This window comes from Marmota monax, unplaced genomic scaffold, assembly GCF_021218885.2.
Source record: "Marmota monax isolate L192 unplaced genomic scaffold, Marmota_monax_Labrador192_F-V1.1 WCK01_AAM20220418_F8-fsc00022, whole genome shotgun sequence".
Classification (NCBI taxonomy): domain Eukaryota; kingdom Metazoa; phylum Chordata; class Mammalia; order Rodentia; family Sciuridae; genus Marmota; species Marmota monax.
Genome location: NW_026695215.1, coordinates 7,889,604 through 7,915,202, shown reverse-complemented (window position 1 = coordinate 7,915,202; position 25,599 = coordinate 7,889,604). Strand labels below are relative to the sequence as shown.

The window sequence follows — 25,599 nt, the reverse complement described above, 5'->3', positions numbered from 1 at the left end:
TTCAATTAAATGAAAATTATTCTGGGCATTGGTAGTTTTTAAAGCTCCCAGGTAGGTGATCCTCAGGTGATGTTCAGTCAAGAGTGAAAATCATGAGATCATAGGGCAAAGGTCATATCTTTTTACATTGAATAATAAAATGAGCCTGTCGTTACTGAGGCATGGGTGAGAAAAGTGCCCAACCCAGTAGTTCTCAAACTTGAGCCTACATCAGAATGACCTGGAGGGTTGTTAAATGTAGATTTCTGGGAGTTAACACACCAAATTTCTATTTACTGGGTAGGGATTGGGCTTAAGGATTTGCCTTTCATGTCCATAGGCAATGTGGAGGCTGCTGATAGGGACCCCCTTTCAGGACTATTCATCTACTAGGCATATCTTGTATGTCTTATATTCTGAGTTAAGTGAAATGATGGATAATTGACTGAAATATTAAATAACCAATGATATTACCATCAGAGCACTGTTTAATCATTTGTTGAATATTAATGAGCAAAGCTGTCCACATTTTGGTTTAATTAAAAGTCGTATGTATTCAACACTGAAATAACCCCAGAGCTTGGTGGGGATGTGGTACTCACAGTGCATCTTATTGGATTCCTGGAAGTCTGCATCTTCTTTATCCACCTGATCAGGTGCAGTTGTAAACATTCTAATATTATCATCCAGGAGCAAACTCTCGTTCTCATCAAATACAGTGGGAAACAAATAGAACTCCTTGTCTACATCTTTCTGCAAATCAGAAGAACAATGAGGTGAAGGCAGAATGAATAAAGCGGCAGACATAAGGCTGTGCATGCAGACAGGCTAAAGCAAGAACAGACATGTCTGCTCCTCTTTGTGAACTAGAGCTTGTGAAATTCCAGTTGGTTACCAGGGTTTACCTTGGCGTCTGTTAATGGGGTTGTGGTTCAGTATGGTAATCTGAGTTTCTCTCTGCAGCTAAAACTTCAGATTCTCATCTCCCTTCCTACCCACGTGCCCCCCATCAATTGAAACCACACTCCAAAAAAAATTACTAAAATTGGGGGGTGGATACGTGTGGGTGATGGAAGTCAGGGAAGATGCATGCACATTTATGAGAACTTCAGAATTCCTGAAGGCAGAGCAGGTGGAAGCAACAGATTGAAAGATAGATCATCCTGAGTGATTAAATAATCTGCCAATGAATTGGAGCATGGATTCACAGTCTCCAACCAGCTGGGCCCTCTCCTGCCCCTGGGCCAAAAAAAAAAAAAAAAAAAAAGAATTTAGAAGATGGCAAAGGAGAGCAAACGTTAGAGAGAGTTGCATGTCTTTCCTTTAAGATTCCTCTTGATATGAAGAACACAATTATCAAAGTGTAAAACCCACTAAAGGCAGAGACCTGAAGGTTAGATCCTATCGAGAACTGAGTTAAGGAAGGTGATCTGAAGAAAGTGCCCATACATCAGAAGAAATGAAGATGAGAAGTACATACAGCAATGATTTTAGAAAGACAGGAGTTGAAAAAGGGGGAGACACAATCATCAGATATAGTAGCAGGAATGTCCACCAGCATAAAGAGAAAAAACCAGAGTCTTCAGATTCAAAAGCTTCACTGGAAATAAGATGAAATAGTAACTACACCTAAAAATGTCCTGGTAACATTTTTTTTAATTTCAGAGAGAGAATTTCTATAATATTCCATTTAAAAAATATCATCTGAAATGAAATTTTTGTAACATGGAGTGTTCCTGCCCACCTGTTCCCTTTGTGTCCCCCCAGACTGCTGTGAGTTTGTTTGCCTGAAGTTTAGCTCCTTAGATGTCGTCTCCATCTTCTCAAGGTTTTGGTTCACTGCCCCATTACTGTATTTTGGTTTCCAAAGCATTTGTCACTCCCTGAAGTTATTTATTTTCATTTTTCTGTGTTTGTTTATCTCCTCTCCTCTTGTTGCCCTCCCCCCACATAACTCTAAACTGTAAATCTATTACAGCTATAAACCAGCTTAGATGTTTGATTTACCACTGAAGTCTGTGCCTAGCACAGGATTTTTTTTTTTTTTTGAGAAGTTCAAGTAATTTGTCTTTTTTTTTTATAAATAGAAAAACATTCTCAATAAACTAGAAATAAATAGAATAAAGGATAACTATTTATCTCCTATTAGAATGGGTAAATCCGTCCCCAAATTTGACAATACATAATTTGACTTAAAAAGACATTATTGAAGCTTGAATTATTTCAAATTTGAAAACTTAAAAAAAACGGAAGGATCAAATTTTTGTCTTCTCCTTCATATAGAACATGTCCCTTGAGATAACCAAATAACTAATTACAGGAACTTTCCACTTTTAGAAAAATACCAGATAAAAAAGAGAAAAGAGTAGAATTCAAAAAGATGATGATGATGATGATGATGATGACGACGACAACAATACAACTTCTGATTAGTTTATGATCTAGGAAAAGATCATTGATGACTGATAACATCTCCTACTGAGGGCCTACTATACATTATACTTTCTCTGATAGAAGTATTCTTGTAGGACCACAAGCCCACATGTTATAGTAACCTTAAAAGAAAAAAAAAAAAAAACCTCTGTATTTGATCAAACCTTCAAATCAAGTCACTGATTTATACCAATTAAGAAGGGGAAATAAAAACGTATTATAAAACACCACAGAAAAATATAGACATGGGACTAGGGTATGGCTCAGTGGTAGAACACTTGTCTGGCATGAGTGGGACCCTGGGTTTCATTCTCAGCACCATTATCATTAGTAGGTGATTTTTAAAATGTTCATGTTAAAAGTCTATTTTTATCATAAAAGACCAGGGATCCTATGGACGATCACATTCCCAACCCATCTTCTAACAATCGTATTAGCAGAAAATCTCTGCTTAATATACATCTTATTAGGCTAAGAAAAATTGAGAATAAAAGTTATATGTGAAATCTTCACTGTCTCAAAATAATGATAATTTAGAGATTGACACATCATTTTCATTTCCTCTGACTAGACCTACCTGTCTCCCATTTGCATGTAAACTTCCTTTCTTGCATATTTTCATTGGCCCGATAAGCCCAGTGAATATATCTTTCGTGGGATCCACAGCAGAATAATACATCCTAGACAGGCACACGGGATCTGCATAAGTGGGTCCCACTTCCTGGGGGACAGTCCATTCATAGGTAAAGGTTTCCTTAGGCGCCACATGGGAGGCTGGATGAGGAGGTGGACCTGTGAGGAGGCCACAGCAGGAAGGTCAGTGTTCTTCTTACTGTCACTAGAGCCACATGATGAATTGAGTTTAGGATAATCTACTTCCAGGTTCCTTGTGGTGAGTGAGAATGGAATCCTACTAGTGCTCCTGTGTCAGATCAGCAGGTTAGAGTGACTTATTCAAGAAGCTTAAAACTGAAAGTAATTGTGGAACTATTCAAACCTCCCCAATTTACACTTGAGGAAACTGAGGCCAGAGAGGCTGAATAACCAGCCCAGGGTCACATTGCAAGTGGTGGCAAAATCACCAGTCTTCATTGGTCACCCTTGAAAAGTGAAAAGCTCAAAGCTATCCATATGCTGGTATATTTTGCATCATTAAAATTATATGTATAAATACTTATAATGCTAACAGAACAAACTCTGGGTGCAAAACTATTATGATAAGTATATTTATATACTATCATGATCATATTTAAAATATATATTATAGTGCATAGAAGAAAGTGGAGGAATTATATAAAATGTAATCGTACTTGTCTATAGAACTGTGGATAACGTATATTTTTGGTTATACCTTCATATATTTTTCCAATATTCTAAAATGGGCATCTGGATGTCTTGTAAAACTTTACATTGCTGATGATTGGTTGAAAGGGGCCATACTCACTTTCTGTCGGGGGATTGTAGTGTTGCGCATAGAACATGCCCTCATTGTCCTTGCTGAATCTCACCCCAGTTGGCTCAATACTGAGGGGGTATGGTCCTTTGTTATAGAAGGTGACTTTGATGGTGTCTCCCACTTCTGCCCAAATGATGGGACCTAGGAACAAAGGGAGAATTATTGGACTTCATTGCTATATAATGTGCAAAATGTATAAGCATTATTTTCTTCGGCAGTGTCCTCTAGCGAGTACCACTGGAAGCAACATGCTTATTTGTGGCAAACTGAAAAGTTGGGTTTTTTAAAAAAGTTCATGGCCAATCTGACATGGTGAGATTAGGAAGAGATAAGAAGAACTTTTTGATCCAACTTCAGGGTAATGAAATTTGTTATCATTTTTTTCCCAAGTTAATAATAGACTTTCAACATCCATGAAAAATTGTACTGAGTGTCTACACATCTACAAAAACTTATTTGAAGTAACTATATACTCCTCAGTCTAGTCTTCTGCTGGCTAAATGTGTGTCATTTGTCCCAAGAGTCAGTGGGTTCTGTAAACCATGACCACCCAAAGCAGCTTATTAGTTTGGTTACAAAGGATGACACTTTCAGATTTTCTATCACTAAAATTAATATTATTACCAGTTATGGAATAAAAACATAGTTCTATAGTACATAGATATTTTGCGGAATGGCCAAACTGATCTTTGAGAGCTTTCTATCTGCAGTTCTGAGTATTTACATGTAATAGCTCATTTAATCCTCACTATGATTTCATGAGGTAAGCACTATTATTGTTCCCATACTGCGGAGTCAAGCAGGCACAGAAAGTTAAGTCATTTCCAAAATCCCCGAAGCTAACAGATGAAGAAGAAGGACATCTGAATCCATACTCTGGTCTTCCACTATGCACATCTGGAGGCTGTCCTGGGGACACCTGCAGAGGGCTTGGGGTCACGCCTGGCCTTCTCATTAGTTGCTGCATTTTATTGGAGTTTGACTCTCTGAGTGCCCAGTTTTCACATGGAAGTCTGTTCTTTCTTGGGTTGGGGGTGGGTATCCCCAGCCATGCATATTTTCTGCAGACTCACCCAGGATGCCAAGATGTTCCTCCTCTGGGCCTCTTTCCTTTTGCTTTGTGAAGGTCACATCTGTGTACTCACGGTAAACCAGCTTTTTATAAGAGCCACCAATTCTTGTAGAACCTTGTTCAAAAAATACCCTTGAGTCACTGTCAAAAGAAAAAAGGTCTGAAGCTGGTGTTGAAGTGAGACAGAAGGTGTGTATTCACATAAGGCCCACATGAGAAAAAAATCCTGTTCACTGCCTCAAGATAAACATCACCTGAAATGAAAAGTTCAGGAGGGTACTTGTCCACCCTTGACAGTTAATGATTTGTTCTACAACAGAATCTTTGTACTTAGTCATGAAGTGTTTGAAAACACAGTAGCTGCAGTTTGTCTTAGAGTTGCACCAGCTAGCTGATGGAAACTTTCTTTCATTTGCTGAAATCCACAGGCCACTAAGTGGGAATCATCCTCCACATTTACAAATGAAGAAATTAAACACCAGAAGGGCATCTGACTAGCACAAAGGCACCCCATTCATCTCTTCTTTCATTTGCAAATGTGTTGAATATCTGCTCTGTCCAGGACACCTGTGATATGCTGATGATATGCATAGTATGCAGGCTGATATGCCTGTCCACAGGGACCTGACATTTATCAGAGGAGTGACTATGAAGCAATCTCGATACAATAAATGCAATGAGCACAGGGTGTCATGGAGTCATTCTTGCTGGGGACACGATGCAGAGGGGCCTAGGTTGCTCAGATCTCCCAGGGAAGTGATTCTTTAAAATATCTAAAGGAGAAGTAGTGATACCAAGATGAAATGTGTGTGGTCTGATGAATGGGGCAGGTGATTACAAAGAAGAACAGCCTGTAGGGAGGCTCAGAAAGCAGGGATGGTCTAGGGACACAGCAGAAGCGAAACATGTAGGGCATGGCGAGGAGTAAATAAAGAGGCTTGGAGAGATGAGGGCTGGGTAAGAGGACCTAGTTAAGGGCAGTGCTGAAGCACTTAAGCATGGGTGCTTAATGTTTTAGGAGGACCCTCCAGACAGCTGCCTGGAGAGTGTGTGGGAACATGCCAGACTGCAAGAGAAAGGCCAGTCAGAGGGTTGCTTTCAGTGGAAGGTGGTGTTGACTTCAGAGACATTGGCAAAGAGGAGGAGAGGACTAGACAGCTTTCAGAGACATTTAGGATACCCCAAGGTAATGCTTGATGGGGGAGGAGGAGGGATTGGTGGAAGAGCAAGGGAAACAAGGATGGCACTCAGGCTTTGGACTCCAGCATGTGGACAAATGGGTTCACAGGTAGTTGGCAATGTCATTCGCTGAGAGAGGAGGAAACAGTTCTATGCAGGAAACAATGAATTCAGGTTTAGACGTGCGGAGTTGGATGGGACTCCTCCAAGTGGAGGTGTCACTAAGAAATTTGAAATGTACAAGAAGACCCTTCTGGGTTGGAGATGGAGCTGTGAGAGTCGCCACATCTGGAAGTCAGGGGAGCCTGGGACTCAAGTCTTCAGGAGCCACAGACATGAGTGGAGCCAGCAGGCCCAGGTACCAACTTGCTGTGTGATTTGTAAGATGGGTGGCAGACAGGACTTCTCTGAGGCACTGATGCCTGAACAGAGAAGGCAGGCGAGGGGCATAATCTCATGGCATTCTCCAACCATCGCCTCATTAAAACCACTTTATCTCCTCACACACAAGAGGCTACTACTGAAAGAAGAAGAAAACAGCAAGCGTTGGTGAGGATGTGGAGAAACTGGGACCCTTGAATGCATCTTTTAGGTGTGTAAAATGGTGCAGCCACTGTGGGAAACATCTGGGTGGTTCCTCAAAAACTAAACACAGAACTACCATGCTGTCCAGAAGTCACACTCCTGGATGGCTACCCAAAAGAACAGAAAGCAGGAAATGGAACAGGTATTTGCACACCAATGTTCACAGCTGCATTAGTCACAAGAGCCAAAAGGTAGAAACTACCCCAATGTCCTTTAACTAATGAATAAACAAACAAAATACAGTGTACACATACAGTGGGAATATGGTTGCATCTTAAAGAGGAATGAAATTCTGATACATGCAATAATGTGGCTAGATCTTGAAAACACTACGCTAAGTGAAATAAATCTCACACAAAAGGAGAAATGTGGTATGATTCCACTTATATGAGTCACCCAGAAGAGACAAAGTCATAAGGATAAAAAGTGGAATAGAGTTGTCAGGGGTCATGGCAAAGATGAAATGGGGGGTTTTAATGAATACAGAGTTTCCATTTGGGATGATAAGAAAGTTCTGGGCATAGGCAGTAGTGGCATGTCTAATGGGCATATGTCTAATGTTGTACAATATTGTTGACATATTCAGAGCTGCTAGACTGTTTTCAAAAACGCAAAGAAAATTAATCCATGTCTCTAAATGCACTCAGTGTTTTCTTAGGACTTTGTTGAGCATTTCATAACATTTGAACCCATTTTTTTTGGATAGACTCAAATGTCCGTTCTCAAACACAGTCTCTTATAACAAGCAGCATAAATAGTAGTCTAGCTATTTGGTATCAATACTGATTAAAATTTTAATTTGCTGAATCAGTTCTTTATGATTTAAAAAAAATTTTGGATGGAGCATGTTTTGAAATAATAATTTTTGGGGGATTACCTTTCAGGAGCTGTTAAATTTTCTTTGGTGAAGATATCTATACCGGAGGGAGCGTAATTCCAGATGATTTCCTCAGCAGCAATGTAGTAGTGTCTCACGTGTTTCCCCCGGATGTTGTCTTCGGAGGAGGGCTCCCTACAGTTATGAACCTGGAAAAAGGCCTGCAAACCGGCTGGGAGGACAGCAAAGAGGCTTCATTAATGGATCAAAAGTATCTCTCTCCTATTCCCCTGCAGATGCTGCTGCAAGTTTTATTTAGAATTCAAACTTTTAAAAAGACATCTACTTTTTATGCACATACAGCTTAGAGACATTAAACACATGTGTTTCCAAAATGTGGTACCAATTTCTGTGGGAGGGCACTGGGGAGTTCTTTTGAGGAGGGAAAAAGGACAAATCCATAGATAAGCAAGGAAGAGGGACTCTGACATATCTCATGAGGTAGAGGCAGGAGAAGGAGGACTAGAATGAGCACAGACTATTGTTCTCACAAAATAGCTCCGTACCTGCTGGGCCTCCTGAGAATCATGCATGTTTGCTACAAGCAGTTGCGTCTGGAGTTCTGGGTAATAAGGGAGCCCAGGTTATGCCTAATTTCCTTGGGAGATCAATCTCACAAATAGTTTTCAAAGATAGGGAATATTTTTATTGCCTTCTATTAAGGAGACACAGGAGGGATTTATCAAGTTAAGGAAAGGAATAGGTAGTCACAAATAAGGAACAAAGCTGGCTACATGTGACAAGCCAAAAACCAGGTTGATTATCAGCATAATAAATGGATCTGGTTTTTCCAATATTGTATGTTTTACAAAACTGAAAAACTGTATGCAATATTATGCTTTCAAGGCAGGATCAATTATTCTTGTCCAGGACTTATTATCTTTTCAGACCTCATTACTTTATAAACATACCAGGCTTTCAGTTTTTTTTTATTACACCATGATACGTATCATTATGGGATAAAACTAGGATACCAGTTCAAAGCTCAGATTATTCCAAGGACATTTTACAGTTAGACTTTGATTCCGCGTGATCACCCTGTTAGTGTAGCAACTGAGACATAATTTGTTTTTCTTTAAATATATATATATATTTTTTTAGTTGTAGATGGTCACAATACCTTTGTTTTATTTATTTATCTTTATGTGGTGCTGAGGATCAAACCCAGGGCCTCCCACGTGCTAGGCAAGCGCTCTACCACTGAGCCACAAATCCCAGCCCAAGATATATAACTCTTATCAGCTGACAGCCAAGTTCAGGCAAAGGTGTCCTACCTTTCAGATGGTTTAGGTTCTGGCAGCTCAGCATCCATTCTCCAGGGTTCTGGGCCACCATAAAAGCATCAAACAGTGTAGCAGGGAAGAGATGGATTGTGTCCACACGGTAGTTCTTGTTGGTCAGTGCTTGCCCATGGAAGTAAGCTGAATGCACATCGATTTCATTACCCATACCAAAAAGGTACCATTTTACTCTGTCTTCTGCACACATGGAGAGTCCTGGCAGACTTCCAAAAGTGTATCCATTCACAGCTGCAAGTCGAGAGCAGAGTTTGTGACTGATGCCCAGGGGTGCCTGTGATAGTAATATGTTACCTCCACAGAAAAAGAATCAGCTCAGGATAGAAAATACCAGCTCAGGAGCAGCTGTTCCTCCCTCCCATTTTCATGTCACACTTGGCTAGTTGATGGCAGAGCTCTTCCATTTTGGACCTGAATTCAGACTGAATTCACTGAAGATAAAACCTATTTGCTCTCTTAGTCATCAACTATATACCCTAGTTGTAAGTATTTGTGTTTGTAAATGAAAATGTGTTCATAGACACATGCATATATATATATATATATAATACCTGCACACATACAGAAAAAAGATTGGAGGTTATTTAGTAGTCAATCGATTATTGGTCATGTTGGTAGGGGTAGTGTGGATGATTTAAAGTTTTTTTGTTTTGTTTTGTTTTTTTTGCTTATCAGAATTTTTCTAATTTTCTACTATAAATTTCTTTTATAATAAGAAAACAAGAAAAGCTTTAACATTATTTTTTTAAGATTACAAGGCAAATTTGAAAGAAATATGAAAGAGGAAAAGAAGAATGCAGAGGAAGGAGAGCCAGGACCAAGGACCATGGCCACGAAGACATAAAAGTTAAAAGTTGTGTGACTTGAGACCTGTATGGGTCATTGTTCAAACTGGGTCATTTCGGAAATTTCCTAGGTAGAAATCAGTGCTGGGAGGGATCATCAGTTCACAGATGATTGTCAATTCACCAAACCTATACAGACTGGAAGTTTGAGCATCTTTTTCTAATATCTGTTTCTGTTAGCACATAGCGTAGGCAAGATCAAAGTATGGAAAGGGGACCCTCGGGTCAGCCCCGGTTTTTTATAAGCAAAAACTAGAAACTAAGGACATGTATGTAATTAGTTTATTTTTCTACTTTGGGAGTACAGTTATTTTTGTTTGTTTTCTTTGTTTCTGAGCAAAGATTATTTTGAAGAAGCTAAACACAAACAAAAATCTATTCTTACTGGCCTAGTTAGTGTTAAGGGTATTTGATTTCTCATGCAAATTCTGAGGGAGAGATAATCTTTCTAAGTTCATTATTTTGTGTCTGAGGATTAAGAAAAAGAGTAAGTTGTAAAAAAAAAAAAAAAGGCATTTCTAGAAGATGGAAAGTGAACTAAAATACAGTTGGAATGATGTAGAGAGGGCCCTGGTGGGGGCGAGGTAGCATTTAAAAGGATACTTTTTGGAACTAGGGATTTGAACTGTTTTCTTAATTACTGTTAAGTACTTTAAAAGTATAATTTTTAAGCATTTGGTTTAATAATCAATTTGCCACCTCAAATAATTTCTAGAATGGGCTTGGAGTCTAAATAAATACATAAATGTAATGTACACATGCATTAACTCTAATTTTGCCCTTATTGGTTTGTGGACAGTTGGTTTATCTAGCTTAGCTGGTTTAGGGTTTTAATTTTGACCTGTTTAGATGGAGTCCAGGTCACGTGTCCAGTACACTTTGCGATCAAGGCCACAGATTAGAATTCATTGCTTATGCAAGGGAATCGACCTAGCAGAATTGATTGCTCACGGGAAGCAAAGTCAAGTGGAGCGTCCAGTGCTTACAGTACATCCTGTTGCTCTCCTGGAATTCCTCATTGTCTCTGTCCACTCGGTCTGGCTCCGAGCAGTAAGCTTTAATGTTGTCTTCTAGGTACCAGCTCAGGTTTTCATCCACCACAGAAAACATCACCACAAATTCTTGATCGATGTTCTTTTCTTTCTCCTTATCTAGAGAATCTGAAGTGAAAATTTCTGCTTCAGTAGATCTAAAATTTTAGCATTTGTTTTGACTTGTGTTTTCAGGTGATTTATAGTTTTTTTGTTGTTTTAAGTGTAATATTCATTTTCCTAATAAGCCTCTTATCTGGACCAGTCACTTGTATTCTGTAGGCATGGAAATGGTATCCTGTCTTTGGGGTTTGGTATCCTGCCTTTGGGGTCACTGGTGTATCTGCACATCCACTGGCCACGTCCCTGTGCTTTTTAGCAAATGGGAAGGTGGGCACTCAGCATTGCCTCTCCATCTCCCGGTGCATAGAGCCACATGGCGAGACTTTGCCAGTGCCTAATGATTGCCAATCATGGAATCTGAGCTCTTGTGCTCAGGTGCCCTTTTCACCGTATTACAAATAGACACCACCAAGGCTGTATTTACCAGCCTTGCTGAGAGCTATGGCCGAGTCTGTATGACCCCTGGCATACTGCCAACAGTATTGATTGACAGGCGAGGCATTACTAAATTACTATCTGCCTGGGCTGCTACTTTTGAGTTCTTGCACTACTTTGGAGTTCTGGTGGGGATTCCCGGGGATTCCCGGGAGTTCCCATTGGTTGGAGAAGTGCAGGAGGAGGGATTTCCGGAGGATATATTTCCGGTGGCCGGTTCCTGGAGGAGCCGCGTGGCCTTTGGGAGGAGTTGCTGTGGTGGAGTTCAAAAATAAAGTTTGTTCCTGCTTCAGTGGCTCCTGATTTGTGCCCAGCCAGACTGTGGCACAGCATAATGCAGATGATTACAGATTTGTCACCATAGATTGCCACTGGAGGGGGGCGGTCACACGTGGTTAAGTCATGCATCTCTGCAGGACACCCCTGCTGGAGTTAGAGCAGACCTACCCCCAGGAGCCCTGCTTTTCAGGCTTTCCCCTTGCCCTTGCTACGCCTTCATCTCCTCCCCTTCCCCTGTTCTAGGCTCACCCCTCCCTCACCTCCTCAGCCTCAATGAAGGAGACTTGATGGATGTCTAAAAATAAACCGCGTCCCTGTCTTTGGCCAGTCAAGAGAAAGGTACCTTTTTTACAGACTATTAAAGGTCCGATGAGCCCCGAGGCAATGTCTTTCGGAGCATCGATGTGGGAATGGTAGATCCGCGTCACGCAGTTGCCGTCACCTTCCCCAGGGCTGTGGTTCTCCGTGGCAAGCACCATGTACGTGTAGGTCTCTCCTGGAAGCACTTTGTCATCTGCTCTTTGAAGGTTGGTGGTGTTATCAGGGTAGATGGCCCCTAGGAAGAAGCATCATTGGAGTTGGAGGGAATGTGTTTGAACTTCACCACGGGTATACAAATCGGCCATTAATTCCTTCAGTAAACATTCAGCATCTCATAAGTGCCCTTGGGGATACAGTGGTGTCCTATTTGAACCCTGAAAAAATGAGAGGCTAATGGCTAGGGGGTCTAGAAGCTTCACAGGAATTGTTATTGTTTTTATACTTGACTGAGTCTTTAAGGGGCCATAATAGATATGTAAGGAAGAATGTGACTTTTACTTTATAATTTAAAGAACAACTTTTACTTTGGGGTCACAGTATGAAGGTTTGAGCAAAATGACTACCCTCTCCTACCACTTTAAACTTGTGACACGACATCAGATTGTTGTCTGTGAAGTAACTATGAAACTTCCCCCAAAATGTTTTACACTTAATTTTGGAATATTTTAAGCATGCAGAAGCTAAGATGAATCTCTAGGTACCTCCAAAAGTCAATGAGTCTTTAACATACCTATCAACCCAGCACCAGCAATGATAAACTCAAAGCCAGTCTTGTTTCATCTGCAACCCACTCACTCTTATCCCTGGCAATATTGAATTATTTTAAAAGACATTCCAGACATCATATTTCATTTAGAAATGCCTGAGTAGCTATCTCTAAATGATAAGAACTTAAATTTTGTTTAACAAAACCACAACACCATTATTACACTTTAAAAATAAATGCTCATTTCCTAACATGCTGTCTCTTTAGAAAAAAAAAAAGATGAGCCAGGCATGGTGGGGCACACCTGAAATCTCAGTGGCTCAGGAGGCTGAAGTAGACAGAGAATCATGAGTTCAAAGCCAGCCTCAGCAATTTAGCTAGGCCCTGTCTCTAAATAAAATATTTAAAAAAAGGGCTTGGGATATGGATCAATCCCAGTACTAAAAAGCAAACAAATAAACAAACAAACAACAACAACAACAAAAAGCCAATAATCAGAACTCATCTAAATTCTTTTCCAGACTTGATCCTTATAATGTCAATGAACTGTAGCTTGACCTCCACTTTTGTTTATGATAATAGCTGATGTTTATTTAGCTTTTACTATGAACTCTGATTAGCCCTATTTAATAGACAAGGAAACTGAAGCACAGACCATTTAAACTTGCCAAAAACCACTTGGACGCTAAGAGGCAAACCTGGGACTAACCTTGGTCTATTCATCTCAAAGCCCTTGCCTTGACCATAACAAAATACTACCTCTTTTCATGTCATCAAGTACAAGTTGAACAGTCCTAATGCAAAATGCTCCAAAATCTGAAAATTTTTGAGGACTAACTTGAGGCGACAAGAAGAAAATTCCATACCTTGCAACTTCATTTCATGCACAGAATTACTGAAAAATGCTAAATTATCTTCAGGCTATGTGTATAAGGTATATGTGAAACAAATGAATTTCATGTTTAGACTTGGGTCCCATCCGTAAGATATCTCATTATGTGTATGAAAAACCCCAAATTCAAAACACCCTGGCCCCAAGCATTTGGAATAAGGGATCCTCAAACTGTGCTAAGAATCAGACCACAGGACTAAACCTCACCTGTGTTCTTCACACTCCACCCTAAAAGCTGCCAAGTGCTATATTCAAATGGTTTTCTGCTAATGGTGCTACAGAGGTGACTCTAGGTCACCCAGCCATGGGTACTGTTTGGTTAATACTATGAGACTGCTCATGCCACCTTCATTGGGGTGGAGTACATCCAGAGTTAGGATGGCAGCCATATGTGATCCTGGGTAGGGATGTCAGAGTGAAGGCAGTCTGCACCCTCACTTCTTTCTCTTCCCTTTGGATTTCCATCTCTTCTAGGCTTTTAAAATTTCTTTTTAAAAAATTTATTTATTAAAATTGTTCTTTAAAAAAAGTTCTTTTATTTTATTTTTGAGTTGTAGTTGGACACAATACCTTTATTTTATTTTTATGTGGTTCTGAGGATCGAACCCAGGGCCCCGCACATGCTAGGTGAGTGCTCTGCCACTGAGCCACAACCTAAAATTGTTCTTTTTAGATATTCATGACAATAGAGTACATTTTGACATAGTATACATACATGGAGTATAACTTTCCATTCTCGTGGTTAAAGATGATGTGAAGTTACACTGGTCATGTATTCACATATGAGCATAGGAAAGTTATGTCCGATTCATTCTACTTACTGTCTTTCCTATCCCATCTTCTCTCCCTTCCCTTCATTCCCCTTTGTCTAATCCAATGGATTTCTGTTCTTCCCTCCCGGCACCTGAACATGCTTATTTCAATTAGCATGATAATCTCCAGTTTCATTCATTTACTGGCAAAGGCCATAATTTCATTCTTCTTATGGCTGAGTAATATTCCATTGTGTATATATACACCACATTTTCTTTACCCATTCATCTCTTGAAGAGCACCTAAGTTGGTTCCATAGCTTAGCTATTGTGAATTGAACTGCTATTAGCATTGAAGTGACCATGTTTCTGATGATGATTTTAAGTCCTTTGGATATAAACCAAGGAGTGAGATAACTGAGTCAAATGGTGGTTCCATTCCAGGTTTTCTGAGGAATCTCCATTCTGCTTTCCAGAGTGATTGCCCCAATTTGCAGTCCCACCAGCAATGAATGAGTGTGCCTTTCCCCCCACATCTTCACCAACACTTATTGTTATTTGTATTCTTGATAATTGCCATTAAGGTACATGGTCAATTTCTCTCATTCTGACTGGCTGCATGGGCACTGGCCAAAGTCTCAGGGACTCTCAGTATCAGAGTCTACCCAGAAATCCAGAACACTCACTTACACAACTCACACAACCAGGAGAAACATACATACTTATGATGAACCCAAATTAACCTGCTATTAAAATAGTTCAGATCTAAATGATACAGTTACAGGTATCATCCAGGAGGGGAGTCGACATTTTAGGAGTTTTCATACTAAAAAACAAAGGAAAGGAAATCCCAGGTACCATGTGAGTTGAACTTACCCTCGTGCTCCTTATAGTAAGTTAATCCATGTGCATGGAAAGTGTAAGGCCTAGAGGCAAAGTTTTTTAAGTGTACATAAACTTTATCTCCAACTTCAGCTTTGATGATAGGGCCTAAAAACCCGAGCCAGGCTGGCTTTTCTACGGTTGTCTTAAAGGTTCCGTCTGTGTAATGATTATAAAGGGCCTTTTTGTATGTTCTTCCAATTCGGTCTGGGCCATTTTGAAGATAGAAATTGAAATGCTCTCTGCAAAGAAAAAGAAGACAACTCCATCAGATGCCAGATTTTCTGGGGATAGCAAATAATGAAAGAGAAACAATATAACCACATGGCATTAAATATTTGCCCATTGTGCAAAAGCAGAGGGCTGGCAGTTAATCCTGCTGCTTTAATTATGTGAGGTGTTTCACGTCAGGTGACGGATGTGCCATTTGAAGGCCTCACAAAAATATGTTCCTATAAAAACAGAGGTTTTATGAAATTGAATACAAAATTAAAGTGAAATATTAAAATTTAGCATATAACGAAGGGAATTTTCACTATGATGCTTCTCTTAGCTATAGGAAAAAATCAACTAGAGTTTATAAGCAATCAACCTGGATATTTGAGACTTCAAAATTTGTAAGTATGTATCTAAAATTAGTGAAACTTTATTAATTCTCTCCTTTTTATTTCTTTTAACACCCTTAAATCATGGCCAGAGCTTAAGCTCGCAATATGTGTGGGTTTTAAAATCACCTTTGGATTTGAATTAGCTTTGTGTTTTTTTTAAACCCTTATTACTGCAGATACTAACCATTGAATGTTTATATTCTGATTAGTGCTGATTAATAGCTGCTTAAGTCTTTCCTAAATAAATCAGCATAATAAATAGTATCCAGGGGGGAAAAAGAAATGGAAGTCTCAAACTTAAGCTGATTTTTTACATTATTGGCCTTAACTGAAGGTTCTGGATGGCTCCATGGGACCCATCTGTGGGCAATGCCATGTGGACATGTAAGTCTGGACTTTGAACGGCCCCTCCACAACACAGCTGTCTTCCACTTGAACAAAACCTGCTCACACTTGGGCTGACGATCTTGAGTTTGTATTTGTGTGTGTGAGTGTGCATGTGTGTGTCTTGCCTCCTTCATCTCAGTGATCCTTGACCTGTTACATTTTCCACTAACACTTGTGGGCCTGAATCACCTGACTGAGGAATACACTTTGTCATGCATCCTCAGCTGCAAACTCACTCAGGGAGTGAGCTGTGTTTTTTTTTTTTTTTTTTTCCCCTTCCCTTCTTCAACAAAAACAGGTTTTGTCCAGGAGCTCTGGAATTCCATTGTTGCAGAATTTAAAGATCTTGTTTTCCAAAAGCCTAGGGCTCTGGCTCAATGTTTCTCAAGTTTTCTGTGTATGGACATCGATGAGGCATTTCGGTGGAGTTTTTGGTGGAGTGCAAACTCCTTCGGGCCTAGCTTTGTGGTTCTGATCCTGTGGGCCTGGGGCTCAGGCAGTTGCCCTTCTTAGCTGACATCCTGGTGGGTTCTGGAACAGGCGGGTTGCACTAGGTTTAGGGGAAACCTGGGTAGCAGAGCTTCTGAGGTTGAGGGGAAGAGAGTAGACCAGTCCCAGTGGAGATGAGATTCCCTGATACCTTGAGACCTAGGGGTGCAAAGTTCTGTTTCCAGGCCATACCCAGGTAGTGGCCAGACCTCTGCTGGTGGCAATTGCACAGATTAGGCCTGAGTGCTGTGGTCAGGGAGCATGGGGACGTGCCGATGGTCCTGGTGGTTGAATGTGGGCAGAGATAGCAGGCATTGGTAATAATAGAGCCATCTTCTTCAGATGGCCCGTAGCTCCTGCTAGGAGCATCTCATCTCACCAGCACACCTGGAACCTCCACTTTCCTGGATTGCATAAACCCCAGGATCTCTAAAGGAGGCAGAATTGTTCCCTGAAGAAATGACTGAGATGGTTTCCCGGTCCCTCCAAACCCATCCTGGGGAGACGACCAAGCCGGAAGCTAGAAGAATAAAGTGACATTTCTTTTTGTATGCCACTTTCCCCCTATTTGTTTTTACCTTTGGGTTGTTTGCTGCAGTTTCCCAGTCTGTTAGAGCAAAACAGAACACTAACTGGGGATGGTTCAGAAAGACTTCAGGATGTGGAAATACGTGGAAAAAGAGCAGAGCACGAGCAGAGCACAGGTGTGGACTCTTCCCCAAACTCAGGAGGAGTTTGGACAGGAGGACAGGAGGCAGCACCGTGAGGCGCCGAGAGCCCTGAGATTAGAAACAGAGGTTCATCTGCTCATTCTGCTGAGAGGGGTCTGACCAGGACAATTTGGGTCAGGCACACACACACAGATGCGACTTCAAAGTCTCCTTTCTGGTCCTGCCAGAAAAGCCTTGGGCAGACCCATCTCACACAGGCTTGTCTAAATCCCAGGATAAACTTTCTTCAACATCTGGACACCATCCTATTTCTGAGACCTAGTATGATGATATTTAATGGAGATTCTAATCTGTGCTCCACTATCCCTTGTTGATAGCACATCCTTCATAGAACAAAGTTTAAAAATAGTCCTTCCAATCTTAAGTGTGTTTTTATATTTTCTGAATGTGACTCAAAAGCACTCAGGTATACATCACATCCCATTTCAATAAGCTATAGTGGTCTTTGTTAAAATGCTTTCATTGTATTTTTCTGTATTAATCATTTCTCCCAGATAGAAGGCTCATTGTCCAAGATTTGTGATTAATTTTTTTTTCTACACTGAGTTTTTTTGGGATGTTTATGAGAAAATTACTTTTAAAATTGATCTGAAGCCATAATAGAACCAGAGTTTTTAGTATTTGGGTTTCTTTCTATACATTGCAGTATGCAAACTGTTTTTCCCATCTTGCCTTTTGATTGGGAAAGTTCCCCTTCACAAATTGGGAAGTATTTCACCTTGTGTGGTAGTTTGGGGGAGGGTCTATTTGCTTATGATCTATCTCCAAAAGAATATCCAGTGGTCATTAGGGGATGTCTATTTAATTTCAAGAGCACAGCTTGGGGACAAAGGGTCAGTTACTGGAAGCTGGCAGGAAGTTTGCCATCCAATATTCAGACAAAAGAATTTATTATAGTTAATCCTTGAACCAAACAAATAATTCACATTTAATTATGATTCTTCCTGTTGACAGTGGCCAAATTCTCCTTTGGACTCACTACAGTGGATACACTTCCCTCCTAGTTATCACATTTCGTAACCTCACAGTTCTGAGGCAGAGTCTGGCACCCCATGGCTCTGTTCAGGGCACCCCAAGGCTGAAATCGAGGGCTTGTCTGACTGAGTAGTTGTCCAAGCCCTTGTGGAAAAACCCACTTTCTAAATTACGAAGGTTGTTGATGTTGGGGTTGGAGGACTGAAATCCCTGTTGGCTTGTGGCTGTCAGCTGGGACCTCTCCCAGTTCCTGAAGGCCACCCCACCCATATGCCTCTCAAGTGCCCCTTCCACCTTAGTCAGCAGCAGTGTGTGGAATCCCCCAGTCTCTGATCTCTCCACTTTCTCTTCTGCCTCTAGAGGACTCCCCTTTTAGATGAGGCCTCCCTGGCAGCCTCCCTGAGGTTGGCTGCCACAGAAATCCTGGGGGTGGGGGGCAGCTCATCCTCCTCACAGGTTCTGGAGATTTAGTGTGGAAGGTCTTTAGGGGGCCATTTTAGAACTTCTGCCTACCACAGACAGGAATCCTAAGGAAAACAGGAAGTCAGCAGAGACTCAACAAGTTCCCCTGAATTTGTAGGTCCTGACTGGCCTGGCTTCCCCAGCACAGCGCGAACATAACACCTAATGGCCAACCTTGCTTTGGCTTCATTCTTGGGGCCAGTGGAAACTGTGGTAATAGGTTGTTAGCTTGAAAAGTACAAAATGTTATAATTTAATTATCTCCTTCACACAGGCTGTCTTGTCTGAAGTGTCTGCAGCACACTAGCTGCGACTATTTGGGCACTTGGCAACCTCAGAGAATGAGTCATTGTAAGTGAAATTTTCGGAAAATTTTAGCTAAAAGTTGTACCTTCTTAAGTATCATTTTTAAAAGCTTTACATTATTTTTGAAAAGGCATTAACATAATTGGGAGGCCATTAGGCAGAGATGGCTCCAGTACCTTGGGTTCCTACAAGCAAACCAAAAATCAATTTAATGTAAACAATACTATAAAACTTAAGTCTACTGGCCTCAGCAACTTAGCAAGGCCCTAAGCAACTCAGTGAGACTCTGTCTCTAAATAAAATACAAGAAAGGGCTGGGGATGTGGCTCAGTGGTTGAGTGCTCCTGGGTTCAATTCCTGGTACCAAAAAATTAAAATTAAAACTTAAGTCTAACCAACCAGAAACTGCCAACTAACCTCTAAGTAGGACCCTTTCTCTTCAGTTCATCAAACAATTCTCTTAATTTGACTTCCAAAAACACCTCATAAAAGTATCCTTTCCTGCACTTCATGCCCCAGTAAACTGTTTGGCCATATGATGTGGCCATATTCATGAATGCTGAATGCTCAGATAAACTTGAAAAAGTCTTAATGTGTTTATCTTTTAATAGGAATAAAATAAATTCCTTCACTTCAAGTTTTCGCTCTAAAAATATTTTGCTTGCTTCCCTGTTTTCTTAAACAAGGATTCTACTGGGGTAGGACACCTTTTTTTTTTCTGATAATCATAGTAAACATGAATATTGTTGAACACTTTTGCATCCTAATCACTCAACATTATTATAATAATTATAATTATACCATGAAGGGGATATAGTTTTAGTTTGTTGTCTGTTTCTTTGTTCAAATTTTGAGCTATTATTTTTCTTAGTCTGCTTATATAGACATCTTCATCATATCATTGGCTTTTCAAACTAACAATGACCAAAAAACTAGATATCAAAGTTTGTAAAAACCATATGTTGAGAAAAGTCACCAAGCCTAAGTCGGAGCCTACAAAGTCAAGTTTAAAAAGGTTTTGTGGTGGCTGTTCTTGGGATTAAAGAATTTTTCTCTTAATTCCAGCTTCTTGGAGGTCACCAGAAAACCAAAATAACCTGAAGATACCAGTATTATCATTTTTCACTATTATAGAGTCAACTAATTTAATAAATATTGAACTAACACCTACTATGAAACCAGAACACACTCTTATATTTACTAATTGTTTATATGAGTATGTCTTTTATTCTTATTTAAATATTAGTAATTTAGAATCAGAAACTACAACTTATAGGTTTTTTTAAGGGACAGATAAGGCCTGACCCAAATAAATGGGAGCATGGACTACAATACAAGGAAATCCCTTTCCACTGTCCCCTATTAGAAGTAAATAACACTGGCTTTCATCCCGAGAGGTAAACTCTATTTTCCTGACCAATCAAGCAAAACAAAGACAATCCATACATTTTTCTCTTTAAATATCCACTTGTTTTGAACTTTATTAATCTATGTATAACCAACTCCTGTGCTGACCTTTCCTATCATATCCATTGCCTGGTTTATTCTACAGCATGAATATGTCCCTCCAAGGTGCAAGGGAAAGTTACAACATAGCTTCTAATTTCTCCCACTTCCTATAGGACTTTCATTCATTTATTTGTAATAGATTCACAAATAATTTATTCAGTGACTCCAATGTTTTAGGTACCCATCACCATAGCAGAGGGAGTTCCTGCTGTCTCCACGTACATTCAAGGTCAACATCACACTGAAATCCAGATCTCAACCCAATGCACGTCTTGCGTTCTCTCCCCTTCTGCTTCCCCTGTTTATTTCCCCTTCTTTTTGGCCATCACATGAGAAGGAAAGCCACTTTTGTCTGGTGATACCAGCTCATCTTTCACTGACTGGGCTGGACTTGCTGCGACTATGGGACAACAAAGGCAGCATGAGGTCACTGCTACACTCATCTACACAAGACGTTTAACATGCAACTGGCAAAATGCTGATGCGCTGATCGCTGTTCAGATGTATGAAAGAAACAAAATCAGATGGTGTGGCCAGTCTCTTCAAGAGTTCATACAACCCTAGGCTGTTGTTGAAGCCACAGGAGGTTATGGAACATTGATAAAAAGAGGATTGAACTTATCTGGAAGATGGATCACTTTCCTTTTTAAGCATCCTTAAGTGTGCCTATCAAAGAACAACAGGATAAACAAGACTTATGCACTTTATAGTCTCCCAGGAACAGACAGGCCATGAGAGTATTTAAAAACAAAAGAACCACCCCCCACCCACCCAAATCCTTACCAACTTCCTTCACTCTCCTGTTTCCCAATTTTGGAATTAAAGACTTCTTTATTGGAGCATGGCCAGAGCCTAACCTTGCCCTTAGTTTATGCCTGATGAACTGATCTGATTTTTGTTCATGAACCATGGCGGGGGTGAGTAAACCATGGAGTAGGACAGTACTTCTATTTTTGAAAAAAAATTTTAAATTATGTCTTTATTTATTTAGGTACTAGGGATCAGACCCAGGGCTTTGCCCACACCAGGCCAGTGCTCCACCACTGAGTGATACCTCTTTTCCTTGGAAATAAAAACCACATGTAATTTAATTCTTTTATTCAGGAAAAACCTGAATCCATACAAAGTAATGTTTCTAGTTAAGCTGTAAAAATATACTCCTAAGAAAAGAATACTATCTCAAAACATATTTTTTTAAAAAAAACTAATAATTGTAAGATGTACTAGTTGTCTTTATTACTGTGATCCTAATCACATAGTACTAAATTAATAAAGTAGCAATTGGATGTTATTCTTAGTTTTGCATTTATTTTTTACTGTGAACAATTTCAACCATATATGCAATTAATCAGAATAGAATATACCCATCCTTAAGAGTCAAGTTAACAAAATTTGGCATAATTATTTAGCTATTTTGTAAAGGTACAATCTTAGCAGCTGCTGGTTATTGGACTCATTGTATTTTATCACCATTAAAATACATTTGTTAATGTAGTGAATATTGGTTTTAAATGACAAATTTCCATTTGGTGGTAAATGTTTAATTAACATTATTAAAATAGATGAACTGAGAAACTTCCATATAAACACTTCAAGGAGAACTTTACTTTCTTATTTTCTGTATAGTGAATATTGTTTAAAATAAAGGGGCTTTCGAATGAGACAGGAAAACATTGAGTATCATATATGTTTTTGTATGTGTACACCATGCTGAGCTCTCCACCAAGAGCTGGACATGTGTCCTGGGAAATATGTTTTTATCCCTTTTTGCAAATATGGACTCCGATTACCCCCATTCATTCACTGTGCAGAATTACCCGACCAGTATTAGGTAGAATCATTTTGTTAAAACTATATTTTATTTCTGTAAATGATGTTCTGAAGGATTAAAAAATGTGGCATCTTTACTATTGATAACCAGTAAATGGTGTTATAAAATTTTTTTTCCATTTAGAGTTTTTTGTTGTTGTTGTTAAAAGGTTTTTATTCTTTTTCTTCAATTGTTGCATTTTATTGGTTGTTAGTTATCTGTGCATGCACACAATATAACATCATAATGTGGTCAATTTCCATCCCCAGTACTCCCCTTTCTCTCCTCTCCTGCCTCCCCCATGAACATAGCATTTTATGCAGACATTATTTAAAGAATTTTTGTATCAACAGACAAAAAGATAGAATGCTGATGGAGGTGTATAAACCAGAGGAGTCAATAAATAGGAGGCTGACAAGTTCACCAGGACCTGGAGAGGCAGCAGGGCAGTTCTCCTGATGTAAAACAGCCAGAGATGGAGAGGAGACTGATTAAAATGTCTCCAGTTTCAAGTCCACATTTTGCAGTGGACACATTAAAGAAATATTACCTCTTAATGGCTTATTTTTAAAAATTGCTAAGTTACAAATTTGGCCCATAAGCAATAAAAACAGTGACTTACGTGTCAACTGAAACAAGTTTCTTTTCCCCACGGTCGGAGTTATAGTTCCAAGTTGTTTCAATAATTCCAAGGTAATAGTGCTTATCTTTTGTCCAGGCTGGGGAACTACAGAAAAACAGAAAAACACCAAGCACCAAAAGCTTCATTTTGTCGCCCTGTTGGAACCTGAGAAGCAATCAAGTGAATCAGAAGCAGGCTATTTTATAAATAAGGCTTTCTTCCTTTGTTTGCTTGATTGACACAATTTAATGTTGCACAAGAGTAAATTGTTTTGTTAAAGCAAATAACATTTTTCAATTCAGTTCGGTTCTCGTAAATCCAGCGTGGGGAAAAAAAAGGTCTCAGTCGCCAAGCTTCTCTGTCTACAAATAAAAAGTCACTGGTTATTGTCGGGAGTATGCATAACTCTATGTCTTCTTCCATTCATCCTGTAAATTCCAGGAGGCCAGAGAACATCTCTAAATGCTCTCTTTGTTCCTCCAACAATATTTCAGGGTACAGTGCCCTGCATACGGCGAGCTCTTAATAAACCAGGAGAAAGATTATGTAAAAGAGTCAAAACATGCAGCACTTAACTATTTCTGAAACTCCAGGCTGCTAACTCCCATAAAAACTTTGTTGTAACTTTAAGGATATGAAAATGGTGTTTAATATGCCCCATTTTAGTAGCCAGCAAGAAGAAATTCATTTTGTAGAATTTGCAATCTCTGTAAGCTCTGGACACTTCTGCATAGAAAATGTGCCTGGTTATTCTGTAATGCTATATGAAAATTATTAGCAGAGCAAAGCAGGGATGGATAATTTTGTTTGAATCAAAGAAAGAAGCTATAAGACAGGCACCATGTTACATGCCTAAAGTCTCAGCTTTTTGGGTGGAGACTGAGGCGGGAGGATTACTTGAGCCCAGGAGTTTAAGAACAGCCTGGAAATCTAGTGAGACCCTGTCAAAAAAAACCCCCCAAAACAAAAAAACAAAGAAATCTGCCATAAATAAACCTGCCTTCAAAGTCAAAGAATCATCTTAGTAGGTAGTCATAACCTAGCTTATTAGCCTTCGATTTCTCTCCTTCAAGTGGACATGAATTTTAGGCTGGAAGACTTTTCTTGGAACCTTGTTTTCACTCATGAAACATGTATCTAAATGTATAAAAGTGTTTTTTTTAGATTGAAGAAAATCTTGATAGCAGTGGATATCGCTTGTTAGTCTATTTTTTTTTTCCTCTAGGACACCTTAAAGCATTACTGAGTATTTACCAAAGACCGTTGATTGAAATAAGCTGGCGTGGTAGGAAATAGCTGGCATTTGAACGATCCGTCCAATGCTAATGAATGAGCCCTACTGTGTGCCTGGCTCCTATCTAAGCACAGAGGATACAGCAGCGAATAAAACACTCCCCTTGCAAAGCTTACTTCCCCCTCAGGAAAAACTGCCAATATACAAATAAGAAATGAAATACACAACATTGGTGGTAAGTGCTATGCCTAAAAATAAATCAGGAAAAGCAAATAATAATGAGTGCTGGGAAAACAGCAGGATGAAGATCAAAATCTGATGCTATCAAGCAACCTCAGGCAAGATTCTTAACCTGGGGTCCAATTTCCTGTTAAATATCTGCCTCAGAGGGTTGTTGTAGAGATTAATTTAAATGAACCATGATAAAACACATGATAGAGGAATTCTTTCCACCAGCTGGTAACAGTTGTGTGCATGCGTGTGTGTGTGTGTGTGTGTGTGTGTGTGTGTGTCTGGGAACTGAACCCAGGCCTTTCACATGCTGGGCAAGTGCTCTACCATGGAGCTACATCTCAGCCCTGGCTGGTAATCATCTCAATTAAATGGCCTGATACAGAGAGCAGTGTCGCAGCGCTCAGGATGCCCCAAGACTCCTTCCAGAGCTGCTTTGATCCCTGTGCCCTCCAGTCCACCCAGAGAACTGGAGTGGGGCTGAGATCCTGCCCAGATTCCACGGGCCAAGCCCTGTGCCTTGCACGGGCTGCTCCTTTTATAAAACAGGACCTAGAGGGCTCTTTGCCCCAGATGGCCACATGAATGGGCATCCTTTAGCATTTCATTTTCTAGAGAAGGGGCATATTTCTATCTGGCACTAAGCCACTGTGTGAGCCAGCAGATGTCCTGGTCATTTCCTTTTCAATCTCTAGTCTGTGCTCAAACTCAGCACCAGTGCTAGGGGTGGAATGATGGCAGTCAGAGTAGGGCAGCCAACTCTGAAGTCCCTCTTCCAGCAAATTCTACCAACCAACCATCCGACAAACCACCTTGAATGGTTGCTGAGGGCCCTGCAAAGTGCACTCATTAGGGCTCGTAGTGGAGGTGATGTGAAATGGCTAAACAGTGACCCCCGGGCTGGTCCCCGTGAGCTTTCTATGGCTCAATGGAAGAAGGTCACGAGGTCCATATTTCCGTTCTGTTTTGTGGTGATTATCTTCCCATCAAAGGCATGTGGCTGCTATGTGGCAGGAAGTGGGCAAGTTCTCTAGACCTACGGATGTTGAAATAAGGAGAAGCGTTTTAAGGGACCAGTGGTTGGCAGAGT

General features: G+C 40.1%; 1 protein-coding gene across 2 annotated transcripts in view; it reads right to left on the bottom strand.

Annotated features, from left to right (window-relative positions):
* Cp (ceruloplasmin) overlaps positions 1 to 23,479 on the bottom strand; it is a 46,137-nt gene extending 22,658 nt beyond the window's left edge. Inside the window, exons 1-10 of one of the 2 annotated variants that reach the window (XM_046431669.2) lie at positions 23,045 to 23,479; positions 15,140 to 15,387; positions 11,936 to 12,148; positions 10,711 to 10,884; positions 8,856 to 9,110; positions 7,582 to 7,753; positions 4,942 to 5,081; positions 3,857 to 4,009; positions 2,990 to 3,204; positions 582 to 732 (exon numbers count right to left, since the gene is read on the bottom strand). In XM_046431669.2, coding sequence (XP_046287625.1) covers positions 582 to 732; positions 2,990 to 3,204; positions 3,857 to 4,009; positions 4,942 to 5,081; positions 7,582 to 7,753; positions 8,856 to 9,110; positions 10,711 to 10,884; positions 11,936 to 12,148; positions 15,140 to 15,387; positions 23,045 to 23,190 — 1,867 coding nt within the window. In that variant the 5' untranslated portion in view covers positions 23,191 to 23,479. The remainder of the gene's footprint in view (positions 1 to 581; positions 733 to 2,989; positions 3,205 to 3,856; positions 4,010 to 4,941; positions 5,082 to 7,581; positions 7,754 to 8,855; positions 9,111 to 10,710; positions 10,885 to 11,935; positions 12,149 to 15,139; positions 15,388 to 23,044) is intronic. The other variant, XM_046431670.2, reaches the window with a different exon arrangement.
* Between the last annotated feature and the right edge of the window lie 2,120 nt (positions 23,480 to 25,599).